At 40.4% G+C, this 21,072-nt stretch overlaps 1 protein-coding gene across 1 annotated transcript in view; it reads left to right on the top strand.

Moving 5' to 3' along the window:
• Nucleotides 1-3,933, top strand: part of LOC126178759 (mediator of RNA polymerase II transcription subunit 27) — a 71,606-nt gene extending 67,673 nt beyond the window's left edge. Inside the window, exon 6 of the mRNA XM_049924556.1 lies at nt 2,530-3,933. Coding sequence (XP_049780513.1) covers nt 2,530-2,664 — 135 coding nt within the window. The 3' untranslated portion in view covers nt 2,665-3,933. The remainder of the gene's footprint in view (nt 1-2,529) is intronic.
• Nucleotides 3,934-21,072: the final 17,139 nt, after the last annotated feature.

The following is a 21,072-nucleotide window of genomic DNA, read 5'->3' on the forward strand; positions in this document are numbered from 1 at the left end:
GTTCATTTCCCTGTGAAATTAATGTCTGTATCATCCTTCACCCAATTGTAAAGCTTTCAAAGAGTAGGTATTTCTTTTTTAACATCATAATATTCCAAGAACTTTCTTTTTAGTAAACATTTGTCAAAGTCATTGAGACACTTCTCTTTCTTCCTGAGTCTCCTCTTCCTTGGTGTGACAATTTTCTGACCACTCTGTCTGGCTTTCTTAACATCGTTCATAACATTACTTACTGCCCTTACACTCTTTCCTACTGTGGCTGCTGCTCTCTCCAGAGCTCTTTCTAACAGTATTAGGAAACCTTTCCATTTTTCTTCTTGACAAAACTGAACTGCGTTATTAATCAAGACATTTTCTTCTGAGCATACTCTTCGATAACTTATATTGGCGTGATCACAATCCATTTTAGCAGACGCTAAAAATGCACAGTGGTAGTAACACACTATGACAATAATGAGCCTGTACAATGAGCCATGTGTCATTTGTATATTGTTGAGTATTGTCAGGCACCTTTGGTCTCATCAGTATGTAAACAAAGCTTAGTTCCGCATTCTGCCATAGGCAGTTGTAAAATGAACAGGTAGTACCTTGGTCAAGACGTGAGCACCTCCTTCCCCCATGGGCTTATCATATTCTTTATGTTTCCATTTTAATTTACTGGTTATGTCACCCATAGTCAAAAACTTTGTTTTTAATGGAAACAAGTTGTGCATTGTTGGAAAAAGAGTCAGAACCAAAAATATTCTTGCAGTCACAGAAAGAGTACAAACATAATATGGATGTAATTGTAAATCTTTTCACCAGACAAGAAGAGCAAAAACAAGCCTTCTGTTTTGAAAATGACATAACCAGCCTATTCTTGGCTGTGTAGAGTGTCAAAGAAAAGATGCTATTATCAGTTTTAAACTTTTATATACACCATTAAAAAATATGACGGGGCATCATCAGAGGTAATAATAAAGACTGGATTTCTTTTGTCATGGAGCCACAGAACTGACCACCAAAATACAGGGTGTCCCAAAAAGAATGACCCAATTTTAACTTGTAATAATATTGAGGCAAATGTAACTAGGTAACTGAAACAGCACTAGATGTAATCAGCATGGTCTAGAGCGTCATAAAAAATCCACTAGATGTCACTATGTGCACTGACCTGGAACGTGCAGCCAGTCTCGTGCAATATGGCGTCCGCGCAAGAGAGGGCATATTGTGTTATTGAATTTAGTCGTACTCAATCAGTGATTGCAGTTCAGCGGGCGTTTCATATTCGATTCGTGCTAAACCACCATCACCAAAGAACATTCGGCAGTGCTATAAACAGTTTGTAGAAACAGGGTGCCTCTGTAAAGACAAAAGTCCTGGCTGTCCACGCATTCCTGAACAAACAATGGAACAAATCCAATGAGCATTTGAGCAGAGCCCCCACAAGTCTACGCGTTGTGTTAGCCAAGAACTTGCGTTGCTGTGCATGACAGTGTGGCGTGTGTTTGGCGTGTGTTACGGTGTCGTTTAGCCCTCATACCATACTCATTACAACTGGTAAAAGCTCTTCGAGATACTGACAAAGTGAAGCGAGTGGACTTTAGTAGTGCTGTTCTAGAGGACATGGAAGATGACACTTTTATGTTACGGTTGATATTCAGCGATGAGGCAAATTTCCATATTAGCGGTAAGGTTCACCGTCGTAATGTGCGTACATGGGGGCTCAAAAATCCTCATGAAACAATTGAACACGAACGTGACTCACCAAAAGTGAATGTTTTTTGTGCTGTTTTGCAAAGCAGGGTTTATGGATCCTACTTTTTTGAGGAAGAAACCGTAAGAGGACAGTCGTATCTTGCAATGCTACGGAACTGGTTATTCCCACAACTTGACTCTGACAATTTCATCTATCAGCAAGATGGAGCACCACTGCACTGGCACAACAATGTGCGCAGTGCCCTCAATGCCAACGTGCCTCAACTTTGGATAGGGCATACAGGACTTCGAGACCAGGCTTTACACTCTTGGCCTCCTAGGTCCCCTGACTTAACATCATGTGAGTTCTTCCTGTAAGGGTATGTTAAACAGTGTGTTTACGTTCCTCCCTTACCTTGTGACACTGATGAACTAAAAACCAGAATATCAGCTGCTGTAGCTTCAGTGACAGAAGACACTTTATGCTCAGTCTGGGATGAATTCGGCTACCTGCTAGATATCGTCCGTGCAGCCAATGGAGGACATTTATGATGGATTTTTATAAACTTCTGTTTTCTGAGTAATTTAGTATGCAATTTGTTGGTGTTAAGCACTTCTTCCTAATAAATAATTATATTTAAAATCAGATGACTCTTTTTGGGAAACCCTCTAGAATTAACTTTTTAAATTTTTATGATTTTTTTTAATGATATTAATTGTTTAGGTTGAGATAACTGCCTCAATGTTAGGTCCTCTGTATTATTTTCGTAATACCTGTAGTCTGAACCTTACATTACTAGTGCTGCTTTACTCGAGTCAGGTGCGATTTCATTATTCTGTTTCTCTTTGCAGACTTGGTTTCATAGCTACAGCACACTGTTCAGTGATCCGTGCAAGCGATGTGGAAACCATCTGCATAATGCCTTACCTCCAACATGGAGAGATCTCAGGGCCTTAGAGCCCTATCATGAAGAATGTAAACCTTAGCAGGAGATGGATGATTCTGAGCTTTTCGATTGAACTGACTGTCAGATTTTGTAGCAATGTTGGAAAGCTCATGCAACTGTCTGTGATTCCAGACAGTATTAATATTTGTTGTAAGTGTGTTATACAGCTGGACTCTTACTAGGTGTGGAGAGGTGGTGTGGAGGTGTTGTCTGTACAGCCTGAGTTGGTATTTTCTTCTCCTGTACTCGATCAAATATATAAATTTTCATATACTAATTAGAGGGTTTTTTTTTCTTCTTCTTTTCGAGTGCATTCTTGTGCAATCTGTGATTGTAGGACAACTTCTCGGTAAGAGGTTTGGAAAAAGCACCCAAATTCCTTCAATATCATTCTGAGAAGTGTCCTTAACGTGGCGATATTTAACCACAACAATCATTCCAAACAAAAGTTATCCTTTTCAGTGTGGCACTGCAGTTTAACATGTGTCTACATTTTGAATAATAGATGAACAGAGAAAAATGATTTTGTTATTTCTGGTACTGTTGTGTAACTGATGTTATTACTTGTACTGTTCACTCTAAATGTCTACCTAGATTTTAAAAGCTTTTGGAGCCTAGTATCCACAATAGCAAAACATATTTGGGAATAATTTTGTCAGTATTGTCACCAGTATTGTGAAAAGTATGCATATAAAAAAACAAATGTTAGTTACATGCAACAGTTTGTATAATTTGTTGTACTAGCAAGTGCCATTACCAGTGTAATGTTTCTCTCATATATGCCCTCATGTAAGTGAAATAAAAACAAAAAGACCAGCACTAGAGTTGACATGAATAAAGCTGTATGAAGTGTATTTGCAGGAAATCTTAAGCAAGTATTGGAAATGATGATAAACTACAGTAACTAGTGTGTTATGTATTGTAAATTCTGTGACACTAAGCCAATACAGAGATGATTAGTTTCATATCAATATATTTATGTTATTGACCTGGAGATAAAAATTGTGACACCTGTTGCATTATATCATATATTCCAGAATTGAATATGTCAAGTAAGAGCAGAAAGTAGTAGTTCTGGCTCACATAACTACAGCTACATGTGATCTTTATACTTGAATCCCTTAATGAATGCCATGCAGTAAATGAAATGGTCAGTGGTTGTTCACTTGTCTAAGTTCTCCAAAGTAAACTGAAACAATGTTCAATTTAACTTACATCAGAGTATCAGCCAGTTTTAAGAAAAACGTGTTATTCAGTTTTATGCCAAGTAGCCTTTTTATGGTTGGTTTCAGCAACCATTATACGAGGGTTGGAACTTAAATAGTGGCAACTATTTATTCCCAACCAATACAAAAGACTTACATGTTTGCACCTGTTACTGTCCTTCAAAGTAGCCACTAGTGTTGTGTAGAACCCATTTCCAGTGATGTGGAAAGCGTAGTGTACCATTAGCAGCGCCTGTTCTGTTGATGGTGCGAATGGAGCAGTCTAAAGTTATGGTGATTCTCGTGGACGACTGTGATGGTGTTATCCTAACGTATTACGTTCCTCCACGACAGACCGTCAGTGCACAGTATTACTGTTTGTTTTTGGAGCATCACCTGCCAACAGTTTTGCAAAAGAAGTGGCGACACTTTCTGAGAAACCAACGTATCAGTTTGCATGACAATGCGCAGGTGCTTACAGTGCAAGCTGTGGCTGCTCTGTTCGGTCGATGGGACTGGGATGTACTGTACCATCCACCATCCTCCCCAGACTTAAGTCCTTGTGACTTTGATTTGATTCTGAAGATGAAGGAACCACTTCATGGCATTCGCTTCAAAACTGTTCCAGAGATTCGATAGGCAGTAGACCGCTCCATTTGCACCATCAACAGAACAGGCAATGCTAACGGTATACTACGCCTTCCGCATCACTGGCAACGGGTTGGGTTCGGGTTCTACACAACACTGGTGACTACTTTGAAGGACTCTTTTGTATGGGTTGTGAATAAATAGTTGCCACTATATAAGTTCCAATCCTCATATATATTCATTGTTTTGTTTAATGAAACATTTAACTTTCCTGAATATAAGACTTTTGTCATTTTTTATCTATTACTAGAGATTACAATATAACTACTGTGTGGCAGAGGTGAGCTGTATTCCATTAATGTATATATTTTTGTTGATTATAACCATGTCTCTTTCTGTACACAAATACGTAAAAGTATTCCCAGGGTGTCAACCACACAGCTGTTGACAAGTTCTTATGTTTTTACATTGTGTCATTAACATAAAGTGAGAAATTTGTTTAAATATTTCTCAATGTATGTTGACAGTTATGAGTCTCACAACAGCTGCAATGTGATGAAGTGACTGAAGTTATTTTTAATTTCTTAAGAACTTTATTGAGGATTGTTGTGGTCTGCCCCAAGCAGAGCACTAGACTCCAGCCCTGAAGGTTGTGTGTTCAATCCCAGTTAGGGATAGGTTATTTTTCCTCATTCCAGTCCCCCCAGGACTGTCCCAGTCTTGGAGGGACTGCCCCAGGCCTACTCAGCCTTGGGGGCAAAAGACAACCAAGGTGAGATGTCCACCATCTCTCCTTCTCCTAGCATCACAGCGAATAGAAAGTCTGTAGTCTGCCTGCAGTTCAGCCGATAGCCTTGCACCACAGACTCTTATGAGCTTTGTTAGTGGTTTACAGGGTGACCTGCATGCAAGTATGGGAGGTAAAAAGTCAGATATTTACTATTTTTTAATTAAGTGAGATAAACTATATTGTTGTTTCAGTTGTGTTGGTACTGAGTGGTACTTAATATAGATGCTGCTAGCTCCTTCCCCTGTATACTCACATGGTGGGCAGATGTGTAGTCAGGATTTAAAAGCAGTGTGGGCTTGTAAATAACATACTCATTTTCACAAAAACGAATCTGTATTTGTTTATTTTCTCATGGGGATTCCACAGTGCAGATTACCAGGGTCGAGAGAAAGTAACTCTGATAGACGGACCTATCTTGAAAGCACAGGGAACTGAAAAGGTAAAGAAAACTAACCTGTTTACTATATTTGCTGCACATTGACACAACACAAAAGAGAGCTCCGTTTCGTGTTTACAGTTCTGAGAGCACTCTGCCTTGCAAGTCAGGTGATCCTGAGGTGTGATTTGATATACAGAGAGACTGCTGATGATGATTCGGCCTATTGTGGCCTGAACTGGTTTATTATTGTTGCATCAGTGGAAAGTCGACAAACAAAAATGGAGTTTTCTTTTTAAATAATAAAAATATCTCTCATTTTGGCCTGGGATATCTTATAACATAATTATTCATGCCTAAAGCTGTTGTGTTTTTATATTGGCTGCAGGTCTCAAGTGCACTAACATCAGTTAGCAAGCTGCGTCTCTCACAAAATGTTAGTGTAAAAGAAAATAAACAGAGATTTAATAAAATGTGAACAAGTACCGGAAACATAGTCTACATTAATCCACATGCTTATTGTAAAATGTGTGGCATATATTATAAAAAGAATATTTTTTAAATTGTTTTTATATTTATTTCTTAATTATACTTTGCCTTCATTAGTTTTTCAATATGTTTTGCTCGTACCGTGTTCCTTACGATGTGGCAATTAGGCAACTGTAGATAGAAACATCGTAGTGCATGTTGACATCAAACATTAGTATGGTGAAAAATTTCTTTGTGGTTGGCACAGGTACATTTGCTCACTTTTCTCCATGTATAAAAATAATGTGTAAATATGTAAAACAGAAAATAATATGACTAATTACAAACTGTGTGTTGAATTGGGACTCGGAACTGAGATCCCAGTCCAAATGTAGAGTACATGTGAAATGCAGTAATCAGAATTCAAATCCTGGTCAGAAATTAAGTTTTAACTTACCACATCCTATCAATGTATCTGTCTGTCCGTGGTGTAAGAGAACTCAACCTCTCACCAAAAATGTTCTTATGATAACCAACCAACATTAAATTTGATGAGCTACATATGTAATTGTAGATAAGAAAGGTTACATCTCGCTGTGCAGCTGGAGTTGCAAGTGATAAAATAATCTGAGATCATGGATACCTTTATATTGATTTCAGTAGTCAGTGTCTCTTTAAAAACAAAAATAAAAAAGGAGAGAGCAGCCGAATATTCAACAGGTTCTTTAGTGAGAGGTGAGGGAGGCACTATGTAGAAATTAAGAGATCACCATGAGTAGAAAATGGTGATGGGTGTGAAAGAGACAGCGTATTACACTCCATAGATTTCTGCACTAGATGTTTTCTTCTGTCACCAGTTTCACAGTAGCTGGTGAGTTTTGCTTAGTAAGAGTCTAGCACAGGGATGGCTGAGAATTCAGCAAATGAGCCGTGCGCTATCATGGTTGCCGTAGCACTCAGCCTGGCTACACACTTCCCCCACCACCACGGCACACTGTCTGAGTATGAAGATGAGGAAGGGGGAAAAGGGGGGATGCACTCTATTTAAATGACAATGCAATCAGACTCCGTAAGACTTGGTTTTATATTTCAAATTTCTCTGCAACAACGATTACAAACAAAACAGTAATATTTAATTATTTTTGGCACACTAAAGACATCATTTTTATCTAGTATAAACTATCAGCATATCGACAGATGCAAGCAGTTTCACAGATTTTTGGCTTAGGATGCCAGGTATTTGTGAGTTATTTAATTTTGTAATAAAAATGCCTTTCACACACCTGAACGAAATATTTTATCACATTTCCAACCTCATTATGGAGATGTGAAAACTCTTCCTGAGGAACTCTTCCTGAGGAACATTATGCAGACCACTTGGACAATTTTAACATAAAAGAATCAGTCATTTAAAAGAGAACTAAAATGAAGACCAGTCAGTTCTACCTGCTCATGCTCAGGGATGCTTTAAATGGCGAACTTCTCAAAAAAACCTGAAAACATGTGAGACTGGTAGTGCCCTCAAAATGTTTAGACAGCTGTCCTTGTAATTAGTTTGGTACTACAATGAATTCTTCAGACCTCGTGTTTTCTTTAATGCCAGTAATCTTAGGCAAATGAACGGTGTTTTTTGTCAGAATTTTGCCGCTTCCACAGTGTGATTTTCTTTTTAATGCATCCCCATCAAATCAGAAATAAGTTGCTTCTCACCTTGCCGTTAATATGGGCAATGTGCAGTCAATCCCAATTAAAATGCCAGCTGTCCTTTTCCCTCATAAATTCAACAAAAGCAGATTTTAAATAAAAAAATCATTCCAGGCATGCCCCTTGACTTGGCCAACGTAAGTTGCAGTAAGGTATAAAGTTTCCTTACTTGTTGTTCAATTCTATCGAAAATGTTGCAACTGACAGTGGAATAAAACACTTGGCTTCACAAAATTTACTATTTTTACCACCAGTTTCATCATGTGCTCCATGCCTGCAAATTTAGCACAGAGTACTTCTTGATGTACAGAACAATGAATCCCATATGTGTGTAATTTTTAGGTCTTTCATTATTGACTAAACCTTTAAATTTTTTCTGCATGGTAGATGCTGAGAATTCTTATCCCTATCTTCTGTCATTCACTTTCATTTTTAAATGCTTGTGATGATAGATTACTAGACTGCTTCTTTTTGTGGAAACAGCCACTGGACCTATGAACTTCTGTTATAGAATGAGCAAATAGCGAAGGGAAACAGTACTGACACCATGATTCTGATGAACTGAAGAAAGCTGTGCCAACCAAAAAATGCCAAACTGCAATGCTAAATGAAATGTCACATTGTAATGATAACTTCCAAGAAATACCAGGTAAAGCTGAGCCAGGCCAAGCCTCAACCTGCACGCAGTGTAGCGTGTCATGGCCAGTCTTGTTCCAGCAGGTAACTACAGATTTTAGAGTGATGCAGATATTTAGGCCTATGCTAACCTTATCACGCAGTGTAACTACTAATAATTCTCATCTCTATTTTGGGATTATACTACTAGAATTCTGAGACACTGGCCATGGCTTTGCCGCAATGCTCAACTGTGCAACCAAGCAGGTTCACAGCTCAAGGTCTATTACTACCAAGTTATACAGCTGTTCTTCTGAGTTACAGGATTGTGTGGAGTGAGCCACAAAAAATTTCATTTTGTGTAGTGCAGCTAGTGCCTTTATGTAAATACTGAACCATATAAGAAGTAATTACACTGCTTGACAGTTGCTAAGGAAGAGACACACAATCACAGGCAGTGGTGGACGACATGAAACATGATACATAATATGGCTAAAGTGCTTTATATGTAACAAAAAATGATACAGATTTGACCACATGGGAAGTGGATAACAGAAATAAATAACATCAATGTTTGATGCCGCGCAGAGTGGCCGCGCGGTTTAATGCACCATTTCACGGATTGTGCGGCCCCTCCCACTGGAGGTTAGAGTCCTTCCTCGGACATGGGTGTGTGTGTTGTTTTTAGTATAAGTTTGTTTAAGTAGTGTGTAAGTCTAGGGACCAATGACCTCAGCAGTTTGGTCCCTTAGGAATTGACACACATTTGAACAATGTTTGGTACAGGGCAGACTCCCAACATAAAGGGCGATATTGGAGTCTCAGTAAGGAACACACCCTCCTTGGGCATTAATGCACATCTTGCACATGTTATTCATGCTGGCTACCAAACTGTTGAGTGCTTGGGGGGGGGAATATTTCCCCACTCCTCTCTCATGGTGGTTTTCAATTCTTGCACAGTTTGTGGAATGGCTGTTCGCTGAGACAAACATCTGCCCCAAGAGTGTCCCAGGTGTGCTGTATAGGAATCAAATCTGGGGAGCATGCGGGCAATCCCTCCCTCCCGAAGGGGCTCACATCTCATTTGTGAGTACATGCCTGGCCACCACAGGTCCCCAACCCATGCAACATTATTTCGCTTTCTGTGCTGCAGGTCTGTCTTTGTTTCCTCTCTACCTCTCCATTGCATGGTCTTGTTGGTGTCGATTGAGCTTGGATGTGGCTTGTGTTTTGAAACTCATTTTCTTCCCTTCCAACCTTCTAAACTTCTTCATTATTAATTATGTGATCCTTGTTGGGTTTGACTTGATACTTTTTTTCCAAATTTTACAGAAGTGTGGATCATGTGGGGAAGGTCACTCAGTGTGGCAAATATTCCACCTTTGTGCCTTTCTCTCTTTGCGCCCTTTATTCTTGCAATGGTGCTACACCCAAAACCCAGCATATAACCATTCCATTGTGGAGTGCGACGTTGTGAGTAGCTACACAGTGGTAACCCCCTGACCACATAGGGATCACACTGTTGGTGCCTAAGCCGGAACCTTTCCACACAAGCCAAGGAGTTTGTGCCTGATGATTCACCCATGGAGCAAGTCAAACTTTCTTCTATTTGCAGCCACACAGCCCCAGCAGCTTCTCCTCAAGATAAGATATATTGCAGTGCAGAGACGCATGACCCCAAAATATTGCCTCCCCTGGCTACACCATGGGAGGAACATAGTGCTCAGAGACAAGGCGAGAAACGCTCCTCCAGTTCTTGATTTGTTCTGGAATGGATGAGGACTCCTTTTTGACTACATTGAACGTCTCAAGGACATGTTTCGGGAAGTGACAATGAGTTCAAAATGGAAAGTGGCTCCATTCAGCTTAAAATGGCCTCCTCTGCTGAGTCACAGGTGCTGCTCGCCTGTTGACAAGTTGGTCGATATTCCTGAACATGGTACAGGGTATCATTTTACACCAAAATCTCCTTTTACAGACTGATGAGTTGTGTGCTAGTTTGGAGCAATGAGAGTGCATTTTGTCCGTCAGAAGACAGTATCATGGTGGACCCCCACTATCACCGTGGCTATTAGAGATCACAGGTGGGCTCTCCAACACCATAAATGACATCCGTCAATGGAGCTCATTGCATTTAAACGGCTCCATGCCCACATCCAGCATCTCATAAGACAACAGAAATGAGAATGCTGGGAGTGGTAAATTTCTACCATTGGACCATGTACCCTCCTCGCAGACTATGGTGAAGGTCAGACACCTCTATGCATGCCAGTATCCCACAGGTGAACCTGGTACCTCTGTGAATGGTGATGTCCACACTGATCCAGATGCTATTGCTCAACATTATGCTTTTCATTATGTTTGAGCCTCTATGTCTGAGAATTATCGATCTGCATTTCATGTCCTCAACCAGTGGGCAGAGTGACTTCCTTTAACATTCACTAATTGTACCTGGAACCTTATAATGCTTTGTTCAGTGAATGAGAATTCCTCAGTGTCGTAACCCTTTGTCCTGACAACAGTTCCATGGCCGTACCACATCCATAGCCAAATGCTCAAACAATTATCAGTGGATTGCCAACAGATTGAGTTCCTGTCTCATTGGTGAGAAAGCGTGATAGTCCCAGCACTGAAACTGGATAAACACCCCCTTGAGATGGACAGATCACACCCATTTAGCTTCACTAATGATCTCTGCAAGTTGCTTGAACATATGGTGAGCCAACAACTGTACTGGTACCTTTAGTCATGAGGTCTTTTGGCTATGTCCCAGGGTGGTTTTCACCAAGGCCATACTACTGCTGATGATTTGGTCTACATGGAGTCTGCTATTTGGTCAGCTTATGTCCAGCATCAATATCTTGTTATTGTCTTTTTCTACTTGTGTAGGGCCTACGACACCACGTGCATTATCACATCCTTGCTTCCAGCCATGACAGGGGTATTTGCGTGAACTCCCAATTTTTATCCAGAACTTCTTCTCTTGCCACACTTTCCAGGTTCAAGTTGGTGCTTCCCACAGTACTTCCAATATACAAGAGAGTGATGTCCCACGGGGGTCTGTATTGAGGTTCCCCCTTTTCTAGTGGCTATCAATCTTTTATCTACAGCTGTGGGAACTACAGTGTTAGCCTTCCTGTTCACTGATGACTTTTGCATCTACTATTGCTCTTCAGCTTGGGTGTTGCTGAGTTGCAGGATGCCATATGAAAGGCACAGTCCTAGATTCTCACCCATAACTTTTGGTTTTCTACCACCAAGACGTGGGTCATGTCTTCTGTCGCCATTGTATTGCTCATCTCCAACCATAATACTATGTTGAGGACCAGATGCTCAATGTGGTCAAGTCTTATCATTTTATGGGATTGGTCTTTGATGCCTAGTCGATATGGCTTCCCCATCTTTGCCAAACTAAGCCAACATGCTGTTCACTCCGTAATACTCTTCACTGTTTTAGTGATGTCAGCTGGGGTGTAGACTACTCTAACTTTTGCGGCTCTAGAAAGCTCTGATTATGTCAGGTGTTGATTATGGGAGCTTAGCGCATGGCTCAGCATCGGCTTCAGCTTTGTGGATAGTGGAGCTGATATAAGATTGTGGGGAAGACTTGTGATAGGTGGCTTTTGGACCAACCCTGTGAACAGTCTACTTGCAGAGGCTGGCATCCCTCCCCTACTGATCAGTCACCAACATCTGCTTCTTAATTATGCAATACGCATTGACTGCAGCCCTTAGCATCTGAACTACTGTGTAGTTTTTCCTGATAGGAAGGACTTTGTTACACTACAGAGGTCAAGGTCTAGAGTCATGATCGCACTTTGGAAACAAAGTCTCTGCTCTGAACTCGCATCTTTTTCCATTGTTGCCTCTTGTCAGAGAGAAACTGTGTGCAACACCATTGTGTGTGCTCTGTCCTTGATCTGCATCAACCTCTCCTTTGATCTGAAAGACTCAATGGACCCTATGGTTTTTAGCCAACTTTTCCTGGATGTTCTTGATGCATTGCCAGGCTCTGATGTGGTGTACACTGATGGCTTTGTGGCCAATGGATGTACTGCTTTGGCTACATACATGCAAGATGCAGTCACCTCTGCTTCCTGCTGAATGGATGCAGTGCAGTCGCTACAGAATTGGTGGCCTTTGCTTAAGCCCTCAGCAACCTTCATTCTTGCACTGACAAATCTTTCTTAATCGGCTTTGACTCCTTGAGTAGTCTTCAGACTGTGAACCTTGTCTTCAGAGTGTCAGCCAGTGCTACCCTCGACACCTGTTGGTTGTGACTATCCTCCCTCTACTGTATGACCTCCACCATGCTGTATGGTCAGTTGTTTTTGTATAAACCCCTGGTCACACTGGTCGCATTGGGATCCCAAGGAATGAACATGTGAACATAGACTGATTGGCCAAGTTGGCCATGGAATGCTGCCTTTGGGGATAGGGATACTGGAACTGGACATTCATTTGACTGTGTGCCAACATTTGTAGGAGGCTTGGAATGCATTTGCATACCCTCATTTCTCTCAATAAACTGTGGATCATTAAAGAGATCTCAACCATGTGTAGTCTTCCCTTCATGCCTTTCGCAGAGAATCTACTGTCCTCTGTCAGCTTTGCAGTGGCCATGCTTGGCTGGCCCATGGAGACATACTCCAATGCGAGAATCCCTGCTATTGGTATGGTACCTCTCTCATGGTGGCCTACATCCTACTGGACTGGCCTAATTTGGCCACCTTAAGGCGAAACTTTAGGCTTGCTGACATGATACCTCTGGTGCTAGCGGTCAATGTCAAGAGTGGCTGACTTGGTTTTACATTTTACCCATGAAAGTGGTTTTTACTCCTCTCTGCAATGTAGGCCACTGTGGTGTCATCGATCAGCTGATTGAGGGAGTGGAAGGGTGCCTTGTTGCTTGCTCTGAGCAGGGGGAGTCTCATGGCTGCCCTTGCTTTGTGGTCTGGCCTGGTTCCTGACCTTCGCACCTTTTTAATTCTTCTTATTTGTTTATATCTGTCATTGGTTGACAGACTCATTGTCATTGTTATCTTTCTTGAGATTTTATCATGTCCATGTAGCTACTTGTGTACTTCTTCTCTGGGGGCTATTCCCGGCTTGACACATAAATGATTAAGGGGCCAATGACCTCATAGTTTTGTCCTTTTAACCCCATCACTTCATCCATCCACTTTCGATTTACAGTGTGTCCAACACCTCAGTAGCCCTGTGTCGGTGGACACTGTCCATAAACAGAAAGTCAGATCCTAAACAGATTTACATGAACCAGAATAATCTCCGTACAGTAGTGCTGTGTTATAACGGTGCATTGCACAAAGATATGTGACAGTGTTTGGCCATTCTGCATAATGCCTGCCTACATCATAACACCTAGGCCTAGGCCTAGGCCATGCTGATGACATTCATGAATATTCTGTGTTGTATAGTGTACTGCACCTCTAAAGAGGTGGACATGATCCAGGATAATCTCCCTATAGTAGTGCTGTGTTGTAATATTACCTCAAGCAAAGATTAGGTAGTGGTGTTCAGCCACTGGTCGAGGCCATACCAATGACATTCATGAATGTACTGTGATGTATAATGTAGTCGTGTCCCCCCCCCCCCCCAATCCCCCACTCTCTCTCTCTCTCTCTCTCTCTCTCTCTCTCTCTCTCTCTCTCTCTCTCTCTCTCTCTACACTAATTGGTGCCAGAATCACTTGCCACAGTGAACCAGGATTTGTCAGAGAACACCTCTTTTGACCACTGTTGCTGACCCCAACCAGCATGCCCTTATACCAATGAATTCCTTCTTGATAATGGTGTGGTTGAAGTGGGATGCATTTAACAGGCTTCCAAGCATACAAACCAGCCTTATTTAATCACCGTGGAATGGTTCTGGCAGAGATGTGTACCAGTAGTAGTTTCAAGGTCTGCAGCAATCTGTCTAGGAGTGAGGTATCTGTTCCTTTTCGCCACTAGGACTACATATCGATCCTGTTGTGGAATGGTGGTCTGTCTACGACCTCTGGCATGATTTTGCATTGAATTTCCTTCTTCAGTGGCTTTTTTTAAATTGTAAGATGACACTTTAGAACACACCCATTACTTTGGCCACAGTAATGACTTTTTGACCAGCTCTCCAAGCCACCCAACTGCTAGTCCACGATTGTAAGTGCACAACTCGTGTCTTGCAGACATGTTGCTGTAGCACATGGAATCTTGGTTCCACAACCACCTTCATCAAACACCATACTGCATGAATTGTTGAAAGAATACAGGGCATTTTTGCACAGGCGTTGCTGCAGTTTACACATTCCACCCTCTACATTTCCTTTTACTATCACTGGTGGTTGTTCTGTAGTAACTGGCAATTGCTCCTTAGCAGTTGTCAAGAAGTGTAATTACAAACACAACCTCATACTTAAACGTAATGATAATAAATCTGTCTTGTGTTTCATAATTTGAGTTACCCTTGCACATATAATGACTTGGACACATGATTTGTTACAGGACTTTACTTGGTAGAAAAGGTGGATTTCATGTTCACATATAAACTACCATAGTTTATATCAGACTGTAAATAAGCCTTCACTTACAAAATGTCACATTGCAATGTTTGTGCAGATGATCCAACAGTCCTTAAAAGTGGTTTTACTTATTCAATAGTAAAACTTCAAAAATGTTAATCATGAAACAAGCAGCTAACCAAAGTGATGCATTTGAGTCATGGATTTTTCTTCTAGAACAGCTTAGTGATAAGAGAGGATTGTGGATATGTTGAGCAACTGTAATACTTGATTGGACTATATTTATAATGTGTGCCCTCACATCCAAAGAAAGATCTACCTCATAAAAAAAATTGAATTCTAATGCTCAAAATATAATCTGAGTGGTGAAATATGTTCCTGAATCCAACCTGCTTCATTCTTGAAATGAACACCAAGGTGTGACAAAACCATTGCCATCTCCAAGAAGTATCAGTCCAGTAAGGTATTTTGGAGAGCTTTCTGGGAGTTTGGAAAGTAGGAGACAGCTGTGATGTGTGCCAGGATACATCAGTCTGTCGAAGCAGTACACACAAAAGACAAGGGTCAGGAAGGATCGCTCACAGTTTTGATATGTGATGGAAGTTTCATGTTCCTGGATATTATTTAAAGATAAATTTCAGTCATCAGTTGCAAATAAATTTTATTATATATTATTATATAAAGGTAATAAAATTTATTTGCAACTCATGACTGAAATTTATCCTGAACAAATAATACTACAGTTGCTGATAATTACAGCCATGAATACATTTCTGATGAGAAAGCTAGTCACAGAGAATGACGTACTACAGAATGTACTGTAAGGGACTAGATCAGTAGATGTGGCAAAGACTTTGAAATACGGTATATTATTACCATCTAGAAGGCACTCTCATATTTTGTATCCAATTTATTCATCAGCTTTTACCTAGAAATGGCAACACATTCATAAAACAGTGGAATAACAACTGACACATACATTATGAAACAGTATTAATGAGCAAGTCAAACAAATTTTGCTGCAATTTTTCAGTGCAGTTAATGTTAGAGATGAATACCACTCCAGACTAAATGCCATGCTTGATACTAGGAATCTGTACATATTTATCAATTTTTTGAAAAAGGAGAAACAGAGTGATGTTATGACTGTGACTGATTTAAACACAAAGAGTATTAGTGTATAGAAAATGTCAGAGATTGAAAATATTCAATTTAGAAAAACTTTGTGATTATAATAATGGCAACATAGGTAACACTGTCAAATTTGGGTGTCATAAACCAGTATATTTTTATTCTTTCACTGGTTCCATGTTGAGCTCATCTTCGTTTGATAACATTCTGCAAAGCCCATGGATGTGAATCCATTACATGGTACAGCTCTGCTATAAAAAGATTCCACAATTAATACGTGTGTGTGTGTGTGTGTGTGTGGTGTGTGTGTGTGTGTGTGTGTGTGTGTGTGTGTGTGTGTGTGTGTGTGTAACATAGTGGTGGTCATGCCTTTAATGTACAGGTTATCAGAATCCAATTTTTGTGCCTTCATGTGTTTCTACCGCTAGACCACGAGTGGTGGACAATGCACAATGTAGTAATAGTTAACTACTAGTTTAATTTTAGTACATCTGCAGCTGTGGAAGTATTAGCATATTCATGCTTTCAGTAATTAGGTTCAGCTATTTACAATGTATATTGTCACCAAACACAGAAAAGTCTAAGTATTTAATATTTAATAAAGAGCATAACTTTCTTGTCTGTTTATAGAAGAGAACAATTAACTGCCTTACTAAGTACAACTTAACGTAATCTCTACTGTAGAGCCAGTTGCTAAATAACATACAGTAAACACCTTCCCATTAAATATCTTCCGAAGAAAAGTATTTATTAACCAGATACATGGTTATTTGATAACTCATATGTGTGGTTCTCTTGTAAAATTAATGAACTTGCATAATTGCATTTTCATCACTGTAGGCAAAAGAGGTATTGTCACTGTTGACAAATGTGGAAACTGCAGCATTTGACAGTATAAAGAGTCTATGCTGTTTATTATAGGGTGCAATGAAACAACCTGTTTCAGAGGAGATGTGATTGGATTTTGGTGCCATAAACTCAAAGCTAACCTGGAAGTAACACTGGCAGGACTCAATTAACAGCATCGTGGTTAGGAACAGTATAGATGACAAAACTGTAGTCAAACCTGCCAAAATAGGCAAGATATTTAAGGGATGCTGTAAGTGTCTGTGTTTTAGTCTACTTGTCTTCAGAAGCTTCAGTGCCCAGGAGACTGCAGACATGAGTATGCAGGCAGGTCGCAGAATTCAGGAACAGTCTAATAAGATGGGGGGAAAGTGCAAGCTGAGGCCAACAATATTCAGAGAGCTAAAAACATCATGAAAGTCCCACTCAGAAGTAGTCATGGGAGAGGAATGTCAACTAATACAGAAGTCTTTTTGTTGTGAATACCAAGTATTTTTAAGTGCATCATTTGGAAGTGTCACATGATGTTTAGGCTTTCTGGGGGAAAGATCTTGGTGAAGCTGAGGTAGTCACTATTGGTGCCAGGGAAATAACAGGTTGGACCATAAGCTTAAGCTATGCAATGTAGGATGCTGTCAGACAAATTGTTGAAACTGTTCCTCACGTTAATGTGAGTCAACAAGCCCTCATCAAAGTGTTAGTTGAGCATGTAAATTCATGTCATTAGTAGTAGCTCAACAGGATCCAAAATCACATGAAGGTGTGGCTAGTGTGTCATTCTTTTCGTGGTCATGCATCAGACACAGCATAATCTACATATCAATGTTTCCAGTAATAACTTACTTGCATGACTAATCTCCAGATGGAGTCATTGTAATCAGAGTACTGTCTGCCCATTCCCTGTAGTTTCAGTAGGTATTTCTAAGGTTAATATAGATTTCTTAAAACAGTGATTTTCATAACTTAGTGACAACAACAGTTTCACTTATCTTATTATCAAACTATTACTCTATTTTTGTAGTTCCAATTAATTTACAAACAATACAATTTTCTTTTGTGTTAGAAGTTCTTTAATTAAATAAATACTTGTACAATTCATAGGCAGAATCATTTAATTATAGGAACATTTTTTATGCCAGATAAGTCAATATATTCCCTATGTGGTAAAATGTTTTTATTTGACTAACCTGTTGTTTCATAGGTGTGATAATTAAGATTTCTATGTAACAGCACCTCAAGTGGTAAGAAAGATAAGTCTTCGGTTACAGGACTGCAGTTGAGGCCAAAACAAATAGCTGATTTGATATGCTGTGGTGTTAAAATTAATTTGGTGAGAGAGTTGTCAATCATCAGTGTATTTTTCTAAATGCACCTAAAACATGTCCAGTAGTAAACGAATGAATGAATGAATGAATGTTACATCACACCACACTTAACACTCTAAATGGGAAGATCTAATGGCTGTTTAGAACACTGGGGGTGAGGGATTTTTTAATTGGAGTGATGTACAATTATTATTGCTTATATAAATGGGTATACATGTGGGACAAGGTTATCTGTTTTCTGACTTGTACTGAATATGCACATATCTAAGAATGAATATGTATTTACTACTATGTGATCTGTTTTTCTTCCTTTCATGAAAGAGATAATACCTATCAAGTTACAGCTGATTTATTTAAGTTTTTACATATTGGTAAAACTAAAGGATCTGCCTGAGCACATGGTCATCAGGTTAAGGGGAAAGTATGCAGCCATCTATTCAAAATGCTTTTTAATTGTGTCAGTACTACCTTACATGAAAATAAATGAAATAGAAGTCAGTCAATTGAATAATAATGCCTCAATCATTCCTAAAATAAAAAAGTAGTACATTACTCAGTTTTGTTAATCAATATTAGTACATTGATAGGAAGCACCTGCATCTCAGGCATAGGTTTCAAGAAGTTTCAAGATCTTCACAATTTTGAAGCACAGATTTCTCCCACCCCTTATTTGCTAAATGGTCCAATGAGAATTTCAAAAGGTATTGCTTATTTTAAATCAATCATAGTTTAACTGATGCTGTAATTTACACAACCACAATATAAGAAATAAGAATAATGTCGCTGTAGACTTTGCCTCCGTAGCCAAGATTCTGAATCAAAGGGAGTTACAACTCACTAGAAGGATGAAATGCTGAGTCACTGTCTGGCACATACACAAGATTGAGAACAATGCTAGTTTTTGGCTATGTCTTTCTTTAGAACTATAGAGTACCCATACACTAACATACGTACACAACAAAAATTGAAAAGGGTAGATTGCTACTTACCATATAGAGGAGACTTTTACTTGCCGACTGACACAATGAAAAGTCTGTTATACATTTAAGCTTTCTGCTGAAAGCCCTTTCTCCAAAGTAGAAAACGCGCAACTCTCACACATTATAACTGTCTGGCTGCTGTGGCCAGACTGCGGACCGCAACTGTGCTTGGTGGGAGCAGCAATTCGGTATGGAGGGGGGGAGGGGGATAGCAGGGTAGGGGGTTAGGGAAGGTGTAGTGCTGCTTGTGAAAGTATGCAGGGACATGGTGGGGACAGGTAATGAGCTGCTAGATGCAGCATCCTTTGTGGCCAGGTGGTGGGTATATGGAGGTGTGGGAGGTGGTAGATGATGAGGGATAAGGTATGGGAGATCTGTTTCTAGACAAAGTTGGGAGGGTAATTTCGGTCTGAGAAGACCTCAGTTAGGCTCTTGGTATATTTCGAGTGGGATTGCTCATAACAACAGATTTGATGGCTCATATGGGTACTCAAACAGCATCACCCTGTGCTAAACTATTCATGGGCTGTCTAGATAAATCCTTTATAACCACCCAGAATCCCAAACCCTCACCTGGTTCAGAGTCATTGATAACATCTTCATGATCTGGACTGAGGGTGAGGACACCCTATCCTCATTATTCTACAACCTCAACACTTTCTCCCCCAATTGCTTCACTTGGTCCTCCTAAACCCAACTAGCCATCTCAATGTTGACCTCCACTTCAAGGATGGCCACATCACTACCATTTCAAAAGCTGCCCCAATTCTATACCAAGAAGTCCCTTCCATACAGCCTAGCCTTCCAAGGTCGTCACATCTGTAGTGATTCTCCAAATATCCTAAGGGTCTCAATGAGGTATTCACTGACCAAAATTATCCTTCCAACCTTATGCAGAAACTCGTCTCCCATGCCTTGTCTCTCCAGCCACCTAACACTTCCCACATACCCACTGCCTGGCCACAGAAGAGCACTCCCATCATGACTCAATACTACCCAGGACAGGAGCAACTGAATCACATTCTCCGCCAGGGTTTGGGTTACCTTTCATTGTGCTCTGAAATGAGGGATATCCTACCCACTATCCTTCCAACCCCTCCCACAGTAGCATTCCACCACCTACAGAACTTATGCAATATTCTTGTCCATCTCTACTCCACCTTTGCTCCCAACTCCTTGCCTCATAGTTCATATTGCTGCAATAGCCTTAGGTGCAAGACCTGACCCGTAAATCCTCCCACGACCACCTACTCTGGTCTAGTTTATCTCCTATCCCAGTAATGGTTGCACTTCCTGTGAAAGCAGTCATGTGATCCACAAACTGGGCTTCTCGGTCTGAGAAGACCTCAGTTAGGCTCTTGGTATATTTCAAGTGGGACTGCTCATAACAACAGATGTGATGACTCATATGGGTACTCACACAGCATCATCCTGTGCTAAACTATTCATGGGCTGTGTAGAGAAATCCTTTATAACCACCCAGAATCCCAAACCAATCACTGTGCTGCTTTCTACCTAGGGATGACAATTAACAAGATGTCTATTTGCATGAATGGCCACAGACAAACTGTGGCTAAGAGATGGCTGGTCTGCTCAGTTGCTGAGCATGCTGTCCAACACAATGTGCATCACTTAAATGACTGCTGTACAGCCTGCACCATCTGGATCCTTCCTACCAACAACAGCTTTTCTGAATTCTCACTGCAATGTATCCTATGTTCCTGCAACTCTCCTGGTCTCAACCTTTGTCCTCCACCTACCTACCCACTTTCCTGCTCCCCCTACAGTACTACACAGCCTTCAGCCTTCTATTCCACCAATGCACCCACTAGTCTTTTTTCCTCTACTTCCTTCCTTTTCTGCCTCCCCACCCCCCCTCCCCCCCATCCTCCCTAATCTC

The sequence above is a fragment of the Schistocerca cancellata genome, chromosome 1 (genome assembly GCF_023864275.1).
Source record: "Schistocerca cancellata isolate TAMUIC-IGC-003103 chromosome 1, iqSchCanc2.1, whole genome shotgun sequence".
NCBI lineage: Eukaryota > Metazoa > Arthropoda > Insecta > Orthoptera > Acrididae > Schistocerca > Schistocerca cancellata.